Here is a 19,465-nt window from a genome sequence, read left to right as displayed (position 1 = left end):
GTGTGTGTGTGTGTGTGTGTGTGTGTGTGTGTGTGTGTGTGTGTGTGTGTGTGTGTGTGTGTGTGTGTGTGTGTGTCGGCCACAGCGGCAAGATCAGCGTCAGCACTTTAACTTTGCCTTCTGTCTGTGTCAAAACTTGCCCACTGACATTTTACTTTATAAAAGTTATAACATCTTTGATTTGTCTCCTGTCTCTGCCTTCTGGAAACGAGGACGGGGGGGGGGGGCACTGAAGGAGCGCGGTGCTTCCTGGGAAAAAGTGTCTCACCACTGTGGCAGCGTGTTCCAGCCCAGCCCAAGGGGCACTCGCACTGGTAGGGGGCTACGCAGCGACCCCCGTTCAGACAGGGCAGGATGCAAATAGCTGCAGGAGGAGAGAAGCAATGACACTGAGCCCAACAACGGCAGCGTTACATTGCACCCATGAAGTCACAAGTGAGCAACACACTGCTGCGTTAGTGAAGCACCGCATTATCGCTACAAGAACACGGAGGAGATCCAAGTGTAAAGTGGACAGAGATTAAAATACTAAAGATGTTTTAGCTGTTTCATACCTCAGTTTGATGCTTGTCAATTGTTTTTTGTTCAGAGTACGGAGTAACCACAGTGTAAAAAGTGGTTTTCTCCAGCTTTTGATACCACAGTAAACGGCGTTGTATTTTTGAGCTGAATAAATGTGTGTGAGAGTGACTGAGCGAAAGAATGACGGAGAGGCCGAATGTGTGATCAAGTGAACGAAGCAGTCGGTCGATGAGTGAGTACACGAAGGAGTAAACAAGTGATCAATGGATGCTAGGACTGTAGCGTTAGCGAGCGACAGCGAAATACATACGATAATGTGAGCGTGTGATTCGTACAGCACTTACGTTCCTCACACAAGCGGCCCATCCATCCCTCAGGACAGGAGCACACACTGGGCTTCTGACACACTCCCCCGTTACGGCACTGGAGCCAACAGACAACTGGAACAGAGGAGAAGAGCAGCACACACCTTTACAGCCCGACTCTCTCTCTCTCACTCTCTCACACACACGCATGCCCGCAGGCAGCACAGAACCCTTAGGGCTCGCACACTGTCCACGCCCCCATACCTGGAAGCCAGTCAGCATGCGGTACCCCAGGTCTCTGATACAGCGGTGCAGAAAACGCAGTGCGTTTGACCACCCTGCTGCGTGAAGGCCGTCAAAGATGCCGGAAGATTAAGACCGTTCATAGCACTTGTGAAAAATGAGCCCTAACTTCATGGCTCTTGGCGCCTCCCACAACCTTCATATAGCAGGGTGTCCCGTTCTGACCGGTGTGTTTCAATGCAGGGCTGGAGAGGGTAACGCGCCGTGGACAGGAGGCGGGCCGGAGCGGCAGCAGATAGGGTGCCCAAGTGCACTATGCTACCTTTGCATGTGGGAGGAGGTGTCCACGTCCCGTTCTCCAGGCACACACTCCTACTGGAGCCCTCCATGGTGTACCCCGCGTAGCAGGAGTACACAGCCACATCCCCAAACTGGAAGGCTGCCCCCCGCACCACGGCGTTGGCCACGTGGAGTGGGGGGCCGCAGGAGACCCCTGCACACAGGTAAGGGAGAGGCCGTCACACCAGCTGCACCCGCCTTCATCTCAATCATGTGACTCTGATGTGAGACCCCGCCCCCAGCTCAGCTCATTAGCATATCTGTTTTATTCATTATCATATCCTTCTTTATTGCCTAAGGCAAATGTTGCGGTGGTGGTCCAACTTCCAGATGGGGACATTCCTGTGTTCTTTTATTGCCTCATCTCCTCAAGGCAATTCAAAATAGCGTGGCCTGTTATTTGGTTATTTCTGGGGCATTTAATTCATACACATATGCTTGTATAGCCTGCATATTCTAAACGATTTTACAGGGAGAATTCATGAACTCAAGTGCAGTATTCATCTGTAAAGCCTTGCACCTGTATGAGCTCTTATTGGCTCGGGATGTGTACAACGCGTAGAACCCACAAGCACACACAGGTTTCGGCAAAGACATGCAGGCTTATACATGGCACGCGCGCACGCACGCACACCGCAACAGATTTCAATGCAGGCCAAGAACACTACAGCAAAAAGAGAGCTGGGATTAAAATTTAAAAAATAAATAAAAAACAGTGAGACACGGTTCAAGGCGTTTCACTTGGAAACTCTTGCAGTGGGTTGGACCGGGTCCTGCTCTCCGGTGGGTCTGGGGTTCGAGTCCCGCTTGGGGTGCCCTGCGACGGACTGGCGTCCCATCCTGGGTGTGTCCCCTCCAGCCTTATGCCCTGTGTTGCCGGGTAGGCTCCGGTTCCCCGTGACCCCGTATGGGACAAGCGGTTCAGAAAATGTATGTGTGTGTGTGTGTGTGTGTGTGTGTGTGTGTGTGTGTGTGTGTGTGTGTGTGTGTGTGAATTGAAAGTTCTGGAGGATCATGGCACAAAAAATAGCAGAGTTTTACTGGCCACGGAGACAGTTGTATACCTCAGGTGCACCAGCACATCACCATAAAGCATATGCCATTGTTCCACAAAACCCGAAACCTCCTTCTGTTGATGTGATACCTTCTCTGTATGGTTCTCTGAGATGTACGTTGCTTTGCAGAAAAGCGTCTGATATATGAATATGTAAACGTGATTTATTTAAAAGATGTATTTAGCAATACTGCTGCTCACGGTGCTGAAAATCAATTTTCAGTAGCTGGACTGGCATCCGTAGAGAACGTCTCAGCAGGTTGTCACATGGCACATGGGAACCATCAACAGTCAATATTACACATACAGCCAGTGGACAGAAAGACAGACATTTCATTGTTCAGGAACTTAGGGTACACTTCAGGGAAGCATTAATTCAATAACGGTTTACTTTAAAAAGAAAGGACTCAAATTCAGCACAGCACAAAACCAACTGATTTACACTTTTTTTGAAGAAAAAAAATTAAATATAAAATATATCCTGCCAAAATAAGTCACTAAAGGCAACAATCCCAGCAAAGTCATATTTGGGAGAAAATTACTAGGGGGATTTTAATTGCGTACAATGAGAAGTGGAAGTTCAGAATGCTCTTCAGCTACCATTTGCACTTCTCTCTCAGTCTGAAGCTTGATCAACTCCTGTGACTAAGTATGAGGTATGGTGCGCATCCTGATGACCCATCCTTTGTGTTAAAAGATTTCCAAGTTGTGATATAAAGATCAAGTTTCTTCCGTATATAAATTCTCCAGGGCAACAAATACAATTTACGCCATGTGGAGTCACCGAGGAAAGAACCCAGATAAGTGTGTGTTACTTATTAACTTGGGGAATGAAGCTCCCTTCAATTCCACGGTACACACGACATCGGTGCAAGTCCAAGCTGACTCTGAGCCCACAAAGAGAGACCAGCTGTCCACCGTTCCAACTCCGTCCACTCAGTACTCACTGTCACACGCCGGGTCCATGGGACTCCACGTCTGGTCGCTCCCGCAGGTCACGCTCACGGCCCCCTGGCTCTGGTAGCCCTTCGGGCAGCTGACCGAAACGGTCTGTCCCACAAAAAAGAGGCCCTGGGAGGCGGTGTCAGTGCCAGTGTGGATCAGACCAGGAGGTGGAGGACAGGGTTTTGCTGGGGACACAAGGCACAACAGGACATGCAAAAATCCCACTTCACAGGGAGAAAATTTTATGAAAACTAGCATTACTTGTAATTAATTCCCACTGCAGCATAATCATGCAGGAGAGCCATGCTGCATTGCTGACCCTCTCTCTCTCTCTCTATATATATTATATACACACACACACACACACACACACACACACACACACACACACACAGAGGCAGCCCCCAGATTATGAATGAGTTCCGTGTCATCAGTCCAAGTCGGATTTTAACTCAAGTCGGAACAGTTAGGTACGGTGCATATCTAAAATGTCAGTTTGTCAGATGTTTGACCTAGTGTATTGTGTACCTTTCTATGCATAAAAAACATTAAAGAAACACTTCCGGATACACTAAAACATCTACAGTAGTAGTAATAATAATAATAATAATACAACATTATATAATGATAATAACGATAATAATAAATGTAACTATAGTATTTATGAAAGAGAGAGAGAGTGTGTGTGCGCGCGCACGCAAAACATTAAAGAAACTTTATTTTCACTTTTCCAATGTTTATCAGCATTTCACCTTTTTCCAGTCACTTTATTATTTCCACTTTAGTTTCAGTTATGACCGATTTTCCTTTCCTTGGACACATCACCATCACTTGAATCACATTTACGCTTAGGTGCCATGGTTAGGATGCTAAAATCAAAACAATAAAGCCAAATACAGTAACACACAAGTCACTGCTGACACCAACGTGGCCTGACTGAAAAGAGGGAAGCCTGTCCTACCACTGGCTCAAGTAGAGCCTGTTTGTTATTACCAATCATTGCATGTAACTCATGGGAGGTGTGGTGGCGCAGCGGGTTTGACCGGGTCCTGCTCTCCGTGCAGTCTCAGGTTCGAGTCCTGCTTCGGGTGCCTTGCGACGCACTGGCGTCCCGCCCTGGGTGTGTCCCCTCCAGCCTTACGCCCTGTGTGTTGCCGGGTTGGGCTCCGGCTCCCCGTGACCGCGTATAGGACAAGTGGTTTCAGACAGTGCGTGCGTGCGTGCGTGCACTAGTAACTCAAATTTTTAATATAATAGGCTTAATATGAAGTTTTCCATTTGATTGTTACTTAAGGGTTACAGAAAAAAATCAACTTCCGGTCAGCAAGGGGGTGGTTTGTAGCTATGGGTTGTACGTAAGTCAGATGTTCATAACTCAGGGACTGCCTATATATAAAAGCCTGCTGGGAGGCTGCTGTCAATAAAGGTGGCGTTCCGCACTTTGAGAACAGGCATTCCTCACCTACTGGCCACACTAACCGCTTATGCTCTATTCATGGGATGTGAAATCAGTGCTGCATGCACAGAAGTAGGTTTGCACCACCGTGGCTTCCTGATGCATATTTCATAATTCTCTTCTCAACATACTTATGTTTTGCTCAGACACAAGATTACAGAAGAGCCTTGGTTTGTGTTACCCTCTTCTCAAAGTGCGGAGCACTTCACCATGAACAAATCCACAAGCACATCTTTTCCACACTGGAGTCCTGCAAGTCACTCGGCAGTGACAGCATACGGGAGCAATGCAGTTAAGGAATAACTGTAACAGAGAGCTGAAGCTGCTTGATTTTCTCCATTCTGCAATTCTGTAATTTGTTTTCAGAAGTGATTCAGAAGATTTCATTACAATGTAAACCTGCCTGGTGTAGCTGCTGTCAATAAGGAGTATAACACTGTATGCTGTACCCTAATACTGTGTGTGCTGGCTCTGTCAGAACCAGGACCGTTGCTCACCACATTCTTCCAGACAACAGAGCATCTTTTAAAGCTTTTGTCCTGCTCCCTGAGCTCATGCACATGACCTGCTGGGGACCCATAAAGCTCTGTTCGACATACCTTCACCAGCACGGCCAGATGGAAACTGCAACAGCCAAACATGCTGAAGCAGCGCAGCTCTCACACAGGCCAGCAAGAGAGGATTAATAACTGTGGGACTCGCGTCTTTAGATGGAAACTTTTGGTACGCACACCTCCGAGCTTCACAAACAGTGGAAAAGGTGAACTGCACTGAGGGTTTTGAGGGGTCAGACTTCCACTGTTCACTTATGGCATTTTCACGTCCACCATGACCATGAACCCTTCGATACTTTTCATCCACATGCCAAATCTCGAGTTGAACGTGAACGTGAATGTCACTTTAGATCAGGGAGACGTACGTGCGCAAGTAGGGAACGGGGAGTCCCAGGAGCCATTGGGAAGGCAGAGCACGAGCGCTGCCCCCTGCAGATTGTAGCCCGTGTCACACTGGAACTCCACACTGCGTCCGGCCGTAAAGTTGTGCAGCAGCAGGCGCCCGTTCTGCAGCTCCGTTGGGTCTTCGCAACCCTGAACAGCTGAGGGACACGGTGCTTTCTGCTTATAGCATCTCACACAGACATCTCAATAGTTACTTGACAGCAACCGTGCTTTAAAGACAATTTATTTTCATACGTATCTTCACAAGTGCATCAAAGAAAACGAGGTTAAAAACCAAACACACCTCCAGCATTGGTTTTGATTTGTAAAAATTTCCTTGCCAAGATATGAGTCTGTGTGCATTTTAAGTGTTTCAAATGACGTGAGTCCAAACTACAGAAGGGGTGATTGCTCGTACCCTTGCACTCAGGGGCTGGGAGGCTCCACGTTCCATTGGACAGGCAAGTGAGGTTCTGTGGGCCGACCAGACGGAGTCCAGACTCACACACATAAGTCACATTGCTCTGGTATGTTTGGCTGGTTTCTATGACAATGGCCCCCTGCACCAGCGGAGGTGGCCCACAGAAAACAGCTACAGAAAGAGCAAAGGGATCATAAAGTAAGACCACTTCTTCCTGACAGGCACATGTGGCAGAGTAACGTTGGGGCACAGCAAAATGTGCAGACACATCAAGTGACACCTGATGGATGAATATGAATACGAACAGAGTAGAGCAGAATTTGTCTGCAGCTGCACTCTGTCTCTCACTACATAATGAGACAGTTAATGCATGTTGACCTAATGGCTGTTGCAGTACTTTGTTGCGATGCTGTGTGTGTCCTGTAGCCCTTGCTGTCACAAATCCTCAGAGACAGATGCATATGGTGCACAAACACACTTGTTCAGTGTGGAGAGTAACTGTCATACCTTCACAGAGAGGATGCACACCACTCCACAATTTATCACTCTGGCAAATCTTAACTGCGTCCCCCTGGGTACAAAGATGTGACGCAACAGTTAGAGACATCATGGGTATAAAGCCTTGGCCTGTCAGGAAAAGCACTTCCTACATCTACTTTTCCTGGCTGTTGCATTTTATGACTACACCACTGCAGTCATTTCATTCCCGATGTGGAGATAAATTTGACTGTGTGCGGAGTGCAGGGCCCTTTCCCTGAGACAGCAGACGATGGAGCCAAGAGCCACTTTCCAAGGCAGGTTATCTTGGGCGTATCTGGATGACAGCAAAGTACTTCCCCAAAAGGGATTCACTGCGGTTCCCAAATACACAGAGATGCTGTGACCCAGCAGACAGTTCTGTGGAGAAGGTGCTTTAATCTATACAAAATACCCACTGACATGCCCTGAGTGTCTCAGATTTGTCTACATTGCTTGAGATGTGACTGAGATGCATTGTGTGCAGAAGGTCAAATGCAACATGCGTTGTGTGGGGTTCGAATCTTTAGCCCAGAACAGGAAACAACAGGTGTGGCGAGTGAAGAAATACAGCCTGTGGTTTTGCAGACAGCATGCAGGAGGAGGTGTGTGTGTGTGTGTGTGTGTGTGTGTGTGTGTGTGTATATGTTTGTGTGTGTGTGTGTGTGTGTGTGTGTGTTTGTGTGTGTGAGAGAGAGAGAGAGAGAGAAGCAGATCTGAAAGTGCCATACCTGTAACTGGAAACCAGACAGACACTCATAGATGACCATGTCTCCAAAGTTGAAGCTGTCCCCAGTGACCCTACCATGGTGGAGGGGGAGGGGCTTTCCACAACTGACCACCACACAAGAGTGTGAGAATGAAGGAAGCCAGGCACCTCCAGGCTGTACACAACAACCCATAAACCATTACATGTCTTTCTGCACTTCCATGCCCCGTGAGCACAGCCAGAAGTGCTGACTGCTGTCAGTGACCACTTGCCTGACACTGGGAGATGCTGGGACCCTGCAGCTGGAAACCTTCCTCGCAGGACACAGTGACTGTCTCCCCCACGGGCGTAGGGTCCCTGCCCACGACGATGACATGTGTGAGGTTGGCGGGCAGTGTGCAGGGGACTGGGCTACACTGCACGCTGTGAGGAGACCAGGTGCCGCTGCTCAGGCAGCTCACAGCTCCGCTCTGCACCGTCAGCTCGTACCCCTCGAGGCACCTGCAGAGAGCGACAGAACATGGAATCAGATGCGTGTGACAGCAGGTAGTGCAGTGATTAGAGCTGCTGCCAAAGGTTGTAGGTTCAATTCCCACCTCTGGCAGTACTCTTGTGCAAGGTACTTACCTGAAATTGCTCCAGTAGAATTACCCAGCTGTATAAATGAACAACTAAGTAGCTTAACATTTGAAGTTGCTTTGGAGAAAACAGTCAGCTAAATGAGTAAATGTAAAGTAAATGTAAATGTGTGCACATGATGCTCGCGTCACTGCACACCATTCTTAGGGTGTCAGACTGATTCGTGCAAAGTCGTCAACGAGAACCCTGCTCATGCTGGTTGCCACCTCTTACCTGTACTCTACTTGGCTCCCAAAGGTAAAAGTGTCTCCAATGACCTCTGCGTAGGGGACCCCTGGCGGTGCTCCACATGACACCGGCAAGCAAGAGAAGCGTGGCTCACTCCACCTGCCACTGGCAGTACACGTCACATGGGCATAGCCACTCATCCGGTAGCCGGGCTTGCACCTGTAGGTCACCGTGTCTAGAGATGTGGCACTACTGCCCTGCAAGACTGCACTAGAAACTGTGGGTGGCGCCATGGAGCACCTCCCTCTGCCACAGACAGGCACCCCAGGACTCCAGACCCCGCTGCTCTCACAGGTGGCCTCCATGGGGCCCAGTGTCCTGTAGCCCTCATCGCAGCGGAACCGCACCCGGCTGCCGCAGGAGTGCTCCCGGCCCAGGACGGCGCCAAACTTGAGGACAGGTGGGTCGCAGACACACGGCCGACACTGAGGCACCTTCCCCACCCAGGAGCCACTGGCCAAGCACCGAAGAAAGGGGCTTCCCACAACTTCATAGCCCGAGAAACACACGTACTCCACCACATCACCGAAGTTGAAACTGGAGCCGTTCAGGTACCCATGGCTGATGTCCTCCGGGGGGTCGCATGTGACCAGCACACAACGCGGCGGTGCAGCATCCCACCAGCCATCGGCCTGACACCGGAGCTTTGAATGGCCCATGAGGGTGTAGCCTTCATCGCACACGTAGTTCACTTCGCCGCTGAAGCCATAGCCAGAGCCTGACACGCGGCTGTTTGGCACAGCGGGAGGCGGGCTGCACGCTATCGGCACACACCGCGCCCCCGCATGGCTCCAGCTGCCATTAGCCAAACATGAGCTGTGGAGCGCACCCTGCAGGACAAAGCCAGGCTTGCAACTGAACTCCACCTGGTTGCCAAAAGTGTACTCATGGCCCTGCACAGTGACGTCATCTGTGACTACGGGAGGTCCGCAGGATAGAGGGATGCACAAGGGCTTCTCGCCACCCCACTGTCCATTGGACTGACAAGCTCTGCTGGCCCCTCCCTTCAACAGGAACCCAGGGAAGCAGCCATAGTGGACAGTGTCTGGATAGAGAAAGGAGTCTCCCTGAACAAATCCGTTCACAATGTCCCCTGGGTGCCCGCAGGAGACAGCCATGCAGCGAGGGGCGCTGTCACTCCACTGTTGACCTGAAATACACTGACGGACTGTCTGCCCCTCGAGCTCATAGCCCTCGTCGCAGCTGTAGTGGACGAGAGCGCCGAGCTCCGTGTCGCTGATGGTCATCGAGCCATGCTCGGGGCTGTCGGGGGGCCCGCATTCTGCTGGGATGCAGACAGGGGATGTCCCGTTCCACAAACCGTCCTCCATGCAGAGCAGCACGGAGACTCCACTCAGCTCGTACCCAGGGTGGCAGTGGTACTGCACTGTTGTGCTATGCAGGAATCTCATGTCGAGTCTGGACCCGTCCCCGCCGTCGGAGCTAGGTGGGAGTGAAACGTTGTAGTCCACTCCTGCAGGGCGTTCAGCAGCGTCCAAGACTTTGACGTACTCTCCAAAGTCGATGTGAGGAGGCAGGCCACAGTCTGTGGGCACACAGGAGGGTGTTGAGCTGGACCAGCCACTCTCCTCGCAGGTCAGGTGGTTCTGCCCCACCAGCTGGAAGCCGGGAAAGCAGCTGTAGAATATGGTGACGCCGAACTTGTGATCGCGGCCTTCCAGGAAACCGTACGGAATGGGCTGCGGGGGGCTGCAGAAGATCTGTGTGCAGACAGGGGGCTTCTTGTCCCACTGACCTGTCTCCAGGCATATGAGTGACTCTGGGCCCTCGAGGCGGAAGCCCCTCTTGCACGAGTAGGTGACAGCCTGGCCGAACTCGACCTGGCTGTAAGAAACCACCCCGTTGGAGATCTCTTCCGGTATGGAGCACTGAACGGGCCGGCATGCCGGGACCCCCCCGATCCACATTCCGTTCTCCCCACAGAGCACAGTGGAGTTTCCCACGAGGTCGTACCCCAGTCTGCAGCTGTACTGAGCTGTGTTAAGGTACATGAGGCCTTGGACATGCATGATGCCGTTGGGGATCTCCTTGGGCTGCGGGCACTCCACGGGTACACACTCTGGGGAGGGCCTGCTCCACTGGCCGTCCACCTGGCACGTCACTGAAGCCTCCTTCCTGAGTGTGAAGCCATGTATGCAGGAGTAGGTCACCACGCTCCCAAAATAGGAAGGTCCCATTGAGGGACTCCCGAAGGCCACGTCAGGGGGCTTCTTACAGTACACCCGTTTGCACACGGGGAAAGTGTCATTCCATTCCTGGGATGGCGTGCACCGTAGCACTTCAGCACCATGCAGAACATAGCTCTCCTCGCACGTGAGCTTGATAGTCCCGGAATCCGGGTCCACACTCTGGAGGACAAGGTGGTTCTCCTCCAGGGGCGGCTCGGGGCACTGCACTGGGGTGCACCGAGGAGTCCTGCTCTTGTCCCACCTTCCATATTTGAGACAGGTCCAGACAGCATCGCCAGTGAGCTCATAGCCCTCGTCGCAGACGTATTCCAACTTGTGGCCCACCTCGAATGTCGAACCCTTGTAACGGCCATGCAGAATGGTGGGAGGGGCTTCACAGGTGATGGGGATGCAGGCGGGCGGGTTATCATTGGACCATTGGCGGTTGGCCTGGCACACACGTTCTGACTTGCCCATGAGCCGGAACCCAGCTTCACAGGCGTATATCACCTTGCTGTCAAATACGAAGCGGCTTTTAGTCTGCGGGCCACAAAAAGTATCATTAAGGAAAACACACAAACACAGTCATCAGTCTCAGAAACTGGCTTCAGAACACACATGTGCAGGATTTTTGTATTATAATAAACTGCTAATAAAAAGTGTTGCTGCCACTGCCATAGTGATAAGGGGAGGTGGGATGGGATTACCTTGATGTAGCCATTCTTCAGCAGCGGGGGACTGGGGCAGGACACGGGCTGGCAGGATGGCAGCACTCCGCCCCACTGGCCGTTCGCTTGGCACGTCCTCCTCTTCTCCCCTCGGATCACGAAGCCCTTGTGACAGCTGTAGGCCACCACTGCCCCGAAGCTATAGTTGGTGCCGCTCACATAGCCTCTCTCAATTCCCACCGGCTTTGAGCAGCGCACTGGCACACAGCCAATGTCGAAGGGCGAGGGCACCCACTCACCTCCCATGATGCACTTCAGGGTGGCAGTTGTGTTGAGCATGAAGCCCTCCTCACACTTGTAGCTGACCTCTGTGTTGCTGCTGTACTTGGGCTTGTTAAAGGAATCCAGGATGGCGTGGGGCAAATCAGGCGGCCGCTGGCAGAATGTGGCAATGCACTTAGGCACCTCCTGGCCCTCGGGTGGCGTCCACACACCCTCAGAGTTACACAGCACCTTGGAGTTATTACCAGCACTGTAGCCATCAGCACAGAAATAGATGGCTACGTCTCCAAAGAGCTGATGACTGGCTTCTGGGTAAGCGTGATCAATGGGGGGTGGTGGGCCGCAGGACCGTGGCACACACTGGGCAGAGCTTGGACTCCACTCACCAGTGGGCAGGCACTCCCGTGTCTCGGGGCCAATCAAAGTGTATCTGTAGAAGCAGAGCACTCAATCAATGGCAGCAGGTCAATTAACGTGATGACAGAAGGGAGATGAGGATAAAGAGCTTGAGACCTGCAGTGCAATTTGTGGACGTGGTAGCAGTATGTGCTGCACTCAGATATAAATGTGATTCATTTTTTACCATGGAGCATAATGTGGTGAACTGCATCTATGGCAACCTTAAGTGCTGAGTTCACTCAATGCTCCTAAGGTACTGCCAATAATGAGCAAAAAACATCCAGAAGATGATTTTACCCTTCTTTACAGGTGAAATACACTCTGCTGCCTAGAGTGAAGCTGGTTCCCACGGTGGTTCCATCAGCCAGTGCAGGGGGTTCTCCACAATCTACCGTGGTACACAACGGTGCAGGAGTGCTCCACTTTCCATTTGCTTCACACCACAGTTCTGCTGGACCCTGCAGTCTTAAAACCAGCTTACAGTCAGAGAGCATCACCGCTACCTGTGTCTTCAAGTCAGTTCAGAGGTCACACAGCCACATTACTCATGAGCAGCGCTCAGAGATGCTCATTTCACATTTCTGCTGCATATTTTACAGTTCTTAGAGAAATATTGAGGGAAAGCTTTGCCCGTCATGGACATAACTCATGGCTACAGCTGGACACAGCAGAGAGTAAACCGCAAGAACACTGCAGCTATAGTGAGTTTCACTGGACACAGAGGCTTGCCAACCTGGCTTCCACATGGTGGATCCTGCAAGGAAACTGCTACTGCGGACTAGTATTGTCAGTTACTGTGCATCATGCGCCACTGGACAGCACAAGTGACACTGTTCTTACCTGTACCCCGGAGCACAGGTGTATGTGACATTAGAAAGATATGTTCTTCCAGTGAGGGTGAAGTTTGCATTCTCCACAAACGGGGGCTCCCCGCAGGCTATGGGCTTGCAGGTTGGGGGCGCTGTACTCCACTTCAGGCTTGCCAGACACTGAATCTCAACCAAGTCTTGTGACACAAAGCCCTTCTTACAGCTAGTCAGTGTATTAGGGCCCCAACAAGAGCAAGAATTACAGGAAGTACATGTTATCCAACTGTGACGTCAATGGAGACAAAAGCATCTGCTAAGTGAATATATGTAAACATATTACAGCAATTACGATATCTGCAGTTACATCATGTGGCATCATGTGATTTAATACTCTAAGTTTATACATTCTGTAGTTGACACTGACAAAGTCTGAAATGAGAAAAGATAATCCTTGACAATACTTCAGATTAGTACAGTCAGGTTAGTGCAGTCCTTATAGACCTCAAGATGACCGTACACTACTACAGGTATATATTCTTTTGACATGGAACAGATATTGCACAACACCACACAAAATCTTCATGCGTTTATCACTGGGAAAAGTGATCAGCTTTTTTTTGACATGCCTGACGTGATACCTGAAAGTCACCTTGCTTCCGAAAGTGAAGTTTGTCCCCTCCATAATGGCATTTTCGGGAACAGGAGGTCTTCCACAGGACAGAGCTACAGGAGGGACCATGACACAGCTGCGTCTCACTCTCGAGTGTTCTCACACACACACACACACACAGAGTTTTTTATATACTATGTATGATGCTATTGGACACGTTCTTGTTGTATCCCTTAGGATGGACATTGCTGTCCTTCGAAGACATGAGCCCAGCCAATTCAGCAAAGCTATATTCTCCAGCAGAGCTCGGTAAAGTGGAGCAGCTATTTTGACCGGCACTTCAGGCCACAGTGACCACCTGACTTGAGGTTTTTCAGCATTTTTTCATTACCTTTACAGTATGGAATGCTGTGGTCCCACTCTCCTGACTCTGTACATGTAATCTGCACTGAACCAATCAGCTCAAAGCCCTCCTCGCAGGTGAAGACCACTTCTTTTCCTGGGATGAAGATGCTGCCATCCCGATGCCCAAACTCTGGTGAGCCAGGGTCTTTACATGTAACTGGTTCTTAATAATTTACAAAAAAAAAAGAGAAAAATCAGAACTCATCAGAGATGGGCAGTCCAAAAGAATAGTCAAGTACTGTTAAACATAAATCTAGGAAGAGCACTCATTTAAAAAAAGAAAACTCACCTGAGCAAAAGTTATAGATTATGAAGTCAAAAAACTACTCAAGCTATTTTGGCCCAACTCAGGCTTTTTAATGAACATATATTTCTAAACTTTCTAAAATACAATTCTAAAATTAAATAATCACTATTAACTTTCTAGTTTCTTCTATGAGTTGTATGTCGCTTTGGAGAAAAGCATCTGCTAAATGAATATTTCAATAAGAGATCAATAATACTTTTGAGTGTATTCAGATGAAAATAGTCATTGCTTAAAGCTTTATACATGTGAAACAAGTAAAAAGAATCTATGGAAAAAAAACTCCTCTGCAAAGTACAATTTTGCCAGACGTTTATGTGAGTGCAAGTAACTAGGAAAACATAAATATAACTTGTTACAGACATCTGAAAATCTGCATATAAAATGAATGCCAGGTACAGATTTTGTTAGCCACATGTAGAAAGGCACCCAGACTTTTCATTATACTGTATTCCAGAATTCACCTGGCTGCATAGTCATCGTTAGAATGGAATATAACGTCACAAAACAAGGGGTAACAGAAAGTAGCCCAGTCAGTATACTGTGATGCAGCATTTACATGTCCAAAAAGGCAGATTGTGACTTTTACACAGACATTTACGCTACTTAATAATTAATCCATGCAGTGCGTGTAGCAGGAGGCTGAACAGCGCTGCATTAGTGCCTTCCGTTCACTGAGTCAGCCACTTTCCACCTTTTACAAAACAGTGAAGAGAAAAATCAATCAATACTTAAGACATTACTTCAAATATAAATGGTGCTGTGCGGCTCTTTTCTGCTGAAAGCATGCAGGATTCTTGCCTCCCTTACAAAAAACCATATCACAAAGACACAAGAGATCAGCACGGGGAAACATACCTGTGCAGTTCTTTCCGTCACCACTGTAGGGGGGCACGCAGGTACAAGTGTACGAGCCATCTGTGTTGTAACAGTTGGCATGCTTATCACAGTCGCTGCCCAGCGCACACTCATTCACATCTGAATCACATCAGGGGCAAGAGGGTCACGGGAGAGGGACAACACATCAGGTAAAGATACACAGTAAATATCCTGCTCTCTCACAGTTCACCCATGAGCTACGTTGCTAAGCAGGCACACAAGGCGCTGATGTACTGAGGGTGACTGGCGAGAGACTCGGCCCCTCACCCAGGCAGGCGGGAGGGTTGCCACTCCAGGTCCCGCTGTTGGAGCAAAGCATCCTGGCATCGCCCAGTAGGTAGAAGCCCACGTTACACTGGTAAATCACTGCGCTGCCAGCATGGAAGTCGACACCAGCAAACAGGCCGTGCTCAAGGGCTGGTGGGGGCCCACAGTCCACCCCTGTAAAATGTCAACGCTGTCAGACCGTTGGAGACAAGGGAGCTATACTTGCAAGTACTGGGAGGAAGGGTCCTCTTGGGGGTGGAAGGAGCAATCAGAGAGGCTTCTGTTTGGTAAACTGATTCAGAAAAATGTGGCAAATGAGTCTTTCGCCTGACTGGGAGAAGAAAACTAGCAGGCGTAACAGCTTTGGCTGGCTGGCCTCAGCGGGAGGTTTTGTAGAAACTGATTTGTGGACTGACAGAGACTGACCCTTCTGCTGCCCTCTAAGGTTATTTTAAGGTTATTTCTTCCTCCGTGGCTGATGATTAAACAACATAATGAGGGCTCACCGAGAAATGAAATGAACAGCCTTGCCACAGGAGACCTGGACAGATTATTACAAGGGGTAGTGATGACAGAGGACATACTGTGAGATAACTCACTCCATGTTGCATGACCCTCCCCTCCTTCTCGCCCCCTGCTGCTCAGCGGTTGCTGCTCTTACTTTCACATCGAGGCAAGGCACGGCTCCACATGCCCCTGTTGAGGCACTGCTGCACTGGCTCCCCCAGCAGGTAGAAGCCAGGATCGCAGGACAGCTGCACATGGGCACCAGGGCTCACGGTGGGACTCGACACTCGCAGGTGGGGGACAGCTTCCTCTAGCTGGGGGCAGTCTAACACAAGCAGACATGTCAGCTAAGTGCATTTGTACAAATTCAGAGAGCTTAAGCCAGACAATTATGCAGTGTCCCATTATGGCAAAATGAGTTCTTAGAACAGGGGTACTCAAGTTCAGAGGCCAAGAGGGCCACATTTAAACCACATAAAATGCAAAGGGCCACAGATTACAATTTGCATCATAAGACTTTATTTAAGACAATACTTGCAGTTTTACTGATTTAGAAATGCAGTTTATTACTTATCTAAGCCTTGCTTGTCCTTGTCCTATTTAAAATAATACTGAACATGAAAATTAAAAAAAAGTGAATTAACAGTTTGTTTTGCTATATTAATGCATAAAAGATGCATTCATACTCAAATATTAAATATATTAAACAAACTCAGAATGTTCAAACTCGAAACATTCTTGATTTGCCTGACGATGTCGTCCTCGTTCTTAAAATCCGAAAACAGCGTTAAGTACACATAAGTATTATTAGAGACTATTACAAAAAAAACACAAGGCTAAAGCAAATCATGTAATATAAGGTCATAGAACCAGATCTAATCACACATGATGGATCTTTACCTGAGCAAAAGATGCTTTTTGGTGTGGTTTTGACCCTGCCAACAACACCATTGAGGAAGTCTGGCCACGCGAACACGTTGCCCCTGCGGAAGTCCACTGGGCAGCTGGTGGCCAGTGCTTTTATCTGAAATGACAGTTTTTTTTCCCCTTGTTATAAGCATTTTCTAGTTTTATTGCTAGTTACACTGAACCCAGATTTTATCCTATTGTTTCCACATTTTTGCTTTGTTGCATACAGTGGCTGTAGGACCCACTGCTGGTCATTTTTAATTCTGGTTAGTGGTGTAACCGTAACACGTCTTACATTGTGTGTAGTCTTCTGGGGTTGTGAGAGATGGCTCACATGTCAAGTGTGTCATGCTCTGGTTTTCAGATGTATTGCTGCACAGAAGGGATCCACCAGAGAGACACACTCTCCCAAGTGCCACTTTCTGAGAGGCCCCAGTCCCACATGAAGATGACGGGAGGGAGCTCAGCGCTGTGGAGGAGAGGCCATCCTTGGCCACATGTCCTTGTGCACTTTGGTTTGGTCTGTGTTGCCTTGCAAACAAAATTCCCTCGGTCTGGACCCAACCTCACCTTCCACAAAAACTGATCCCAAATCAGAGCCTTTTTGTGAAGGCATAGCAGTGGATTTGCACTCACCACATCACAACCAATTTTAGGTAAAATCTGCACGTTTTCAGTATGTTGCGATGCACAGAGGACAGATCTCTAACATTGCCTTACTTTTGCTCTTGGTGAAAAGGAGGAATGACTTTGGAGTGAAAAAATGATTTGCTTCCTGAGATATGGCCGGTGGGATTCCATGGTACACTAACCTGATGTGTTCCGAGGACGTGGTCCCATATGTTGAGCTGGCTGATAGACCCCACGAAGGACTCCACAGGGTTAAAGCCCTCACCCTTCTGGTCCTGGTCCTGGCCCAAAACGAGAGCCCCCCCTCCTGTGAAGCACAGACAAACTGTTACCCAGAGTGCCATTGTGTGTGAGCAGGTAAAGAGGCCAGGTGAGGCTGTATTTGTACTGCTGCTCCCTACTGTGCGCTGATAGCCAGATCTCAGCTGAACTGCTACTCACAATCCCTCTTTAAGCACTGAAAGAGTTTAGCCCAAAACTCCACATCTGTATTGTTAGTACAGGGAGAGCAAAGGTGAACTACAGTACAATCAGCCAGTCTCTGATCTTAGCTCTGACAAACTGAATCACATTTGTTTCCCTCACTCAGTTTCCTTATATGTGACCTTTACTTCCACATGGGCCTCAAGGCCTACGTAAATGAAAACTACAGCAAAATGATTGTAATTTTGCTGAGATGTACATCACTTTGGACAAAAGCGTCTGCTAAATGAATAAATGTAAATGTAATGTAAAATAAATAAAGACATGCAAAATCAGCAAAATCATGGGCAGTACCGTGACACAGCAAGTAGTGCTGCTGTCTCACAGCACCTGGGTGGTGTGAGAGGATGTGGATTCGATCCCCGCTCAGTCTGTGTGGAGTTTGCATATTCCCCCCATGTCTTCGTGGGTTTCCTCTGGGTGCTCTGGTTTCCTCCCACAGCATGAAGACATGCTGTTCAGGTTCACCCATAGTGTGTGAGTGACACAGAGAGAGTGTGTTCCACGGATGCATGGATGAGTGACCCATTGTAAGTAGTGTATCTAGCAGCGTAAGTCACCGTGGTGAAGAAGGTGTGTGGGCTGATAACACTACATAGAGTTCACTGGAAGTCGCTCTGGAGAAAAGCGTTTGATAAATAAATAAATGTAAATAAAATGAATGTAAATCAGTGAAACACTGCAGGATGACCACAGATTCAGTCTGTGTGTGTTGACTACATTCTCATGCAAACTACCAGACTGTGCTTCTGAAGTACATGGATTGGAGGAAAATTCAGTCTGACACAGCACTGAACCTGGGATAGTGGTGCCAACCGACAAGCCTTTCCCTCCATCCGACAGGTTCCCGTCAACGTAGACCTTCCAATCCCCGTCCGTGCTGCGCCACGACACACCAATGTGGTGCCAGTGCCCGTCATTGGCGGCGGGGCAATCGGTGATGCGCTCTTTGCCATTGATGTAGAGGACCCATCTGAGCAGACACATGGCAGGAGAGAGAAGGCTGTCAGGTCCACATGGCAAAGTCACACACAGTAAAGTGACACCCTTTGGGAGGACTTTAAATGCAGGATTAAAATGTATTCCTCTCAGTCTTTAGCCTCTGTGCCCTGGTGGTGATTTACACTGCAGTTCTGAGGGAGATAAGGAGGAGCCCTTTAGAGAACATATGCCATCTAAGGCATGAGCGGTCTGCTACAAGCCAAAAGTTACATAGTTTTCACTCAACCTCAGCTTTTAATTCCACTATTAAAATATTGAGAAGATTTGAGAAGTAAATAAAACCATGTAGAGAAGGTGTAAAACCAGGTAAAATGTGGCCCGTAACAATCTAAAGGCAGGAAAGAGCTCAAAAAGGAAGCAGAGGGGAACATGGTGAAAGGCTGGAGGGACGCACCCATTGTAATCAATCAACAGAAAGGCATTGTCACTGCCACCCTCCACAGCATAGGAGACAGGCGTGCCATAGTTTGTGGTGTCGGACGACTTCATCCAGAAAGTACAGGTGATCGCCGTCAGAGTGGGCATGATACCATCCATCAGCACGTAACCATGGATACCAGACACCTCAAAGTCCAGGTTGAAGGAGGAGGATATCTCTGAGGGTTGAATAAGAGTTAGAAGACTCCACAAAAACTGTACAGATCAGCAAACTGACTGATGGGATAAAGGAGCAATATTGTATCATAACTAATAAATCCTGATGTGCTCACAATAGAAACCAGAAGCTGCCAATCCACCCACTAGGAAGTCAGCAGTTATCCGAGAAACTGCACACCAGCCAGATCTCAGCAGACCCACTAAAAGCAG

At 48.9% G+C, this 19,465-nt stretch overlaps 1 protein-coding gene across 2 annotated transcripts in view; it reads right to left on the bottom strand.

Annotated features, from left to right (window-relative positions):
* The window catches only part of svep1 (sushi, von Willebrand factor type A, EGF and pentraxin domain containing 1), an 80,876-nt gene that overhangs the window by 2,186 nt on the left and 59,225 nt on the right, over positions 1–19,465 (bottom strand). The window contains exons 26-47 of one of the 2 annotated variants that reach the window (XM_018730252.2): positions 19,053–19,254; positions 18,454–18,629; positions 17,356–17,480; positions 16,535–16,658; positions 15,789–15,959; positions 15,128–15,301; positions 14,840–14,959; positions 13,664–13,840; positions 13,301–13,385; positions 12,694–12,885; positions 12,151–12,318; positions 11,212–11,884; positions 8,301–11,044; positions 7,721–7,949; positions 7,471–7,623; positions 6,731–6,794; positions 6,221–6,394; positions 5,784–5,960; positions 3,411–3,593; positions 1,393–1,563; positions 867–962; positions 269–364 (exon numbers count right to left, since the gene is read on the bottom strand). In XM_018730252.2, the coding sequence (XP_018585768.2) occupies positions 269–364; positions 867–962; positions 1,393–1,563; positions 3,411–3,593; positions 5,784–5,960; positions 6,221–6,394; positions 6,731–6,794; positions 7,471–7,623; positions 7,721–7,949; positions 8,301–11,044; positions 11,212–11,884; positions 12,151–12,318; positions 12,694–12,885; positions 13,301–13,385; positions 13,664–13,840; positions 14,840–14,959; positions 15,128–15,301; positions 15,789–15,959; positions 16,535–16,658; positions 17,356–17,480; positions 18,454–18,629; positions 19,053–19,254 (6,474 nt within the window). The remainder of the gene's footprint in view (positions 1–268; positions 365–866; positions 963–1,392; positions 1,564–3,410; positions 3,594–5,783; positions 5,961–6,220; positions 6,395–6,730; positions 6,795–7,470; positions 7,624–7,720; positions 7,950–8,300; positions 11,045–11,211; positions 11,885–12,150; positions 12,319–12,693; positions 12,886–13,300; positions 13,386–13,663; positions 13,841–14,839; positions 14,960–15,127; positions 15,302–15,788; positions 15,960–16,534; positions 16,659–17,355; positions 17,481–18,453; positions 18,630–19,052; positions 19,255–19,465) is intronic. The other variant, XM_029257697.1, reaches the window with a different exon arrangement.

This window comes from Scleropages formosus, chromosome 1 (genome assembly GCF_900964775.1).
Source record: "Scleropages formosus chromosome 1, fSclFor1.1, whole genome shotgun sequence".
In the NCBI taxonomy this organism is placed as follows: Eukaryota; Metazoa; Chordata; class Actinopteri; order Osteoglossiformes; family Osteoglossidae; genus Scleropages; species Scleropages formosus.
This window is presented reverse-complemented; position numbering and strand designations above follow the sequence as displayed.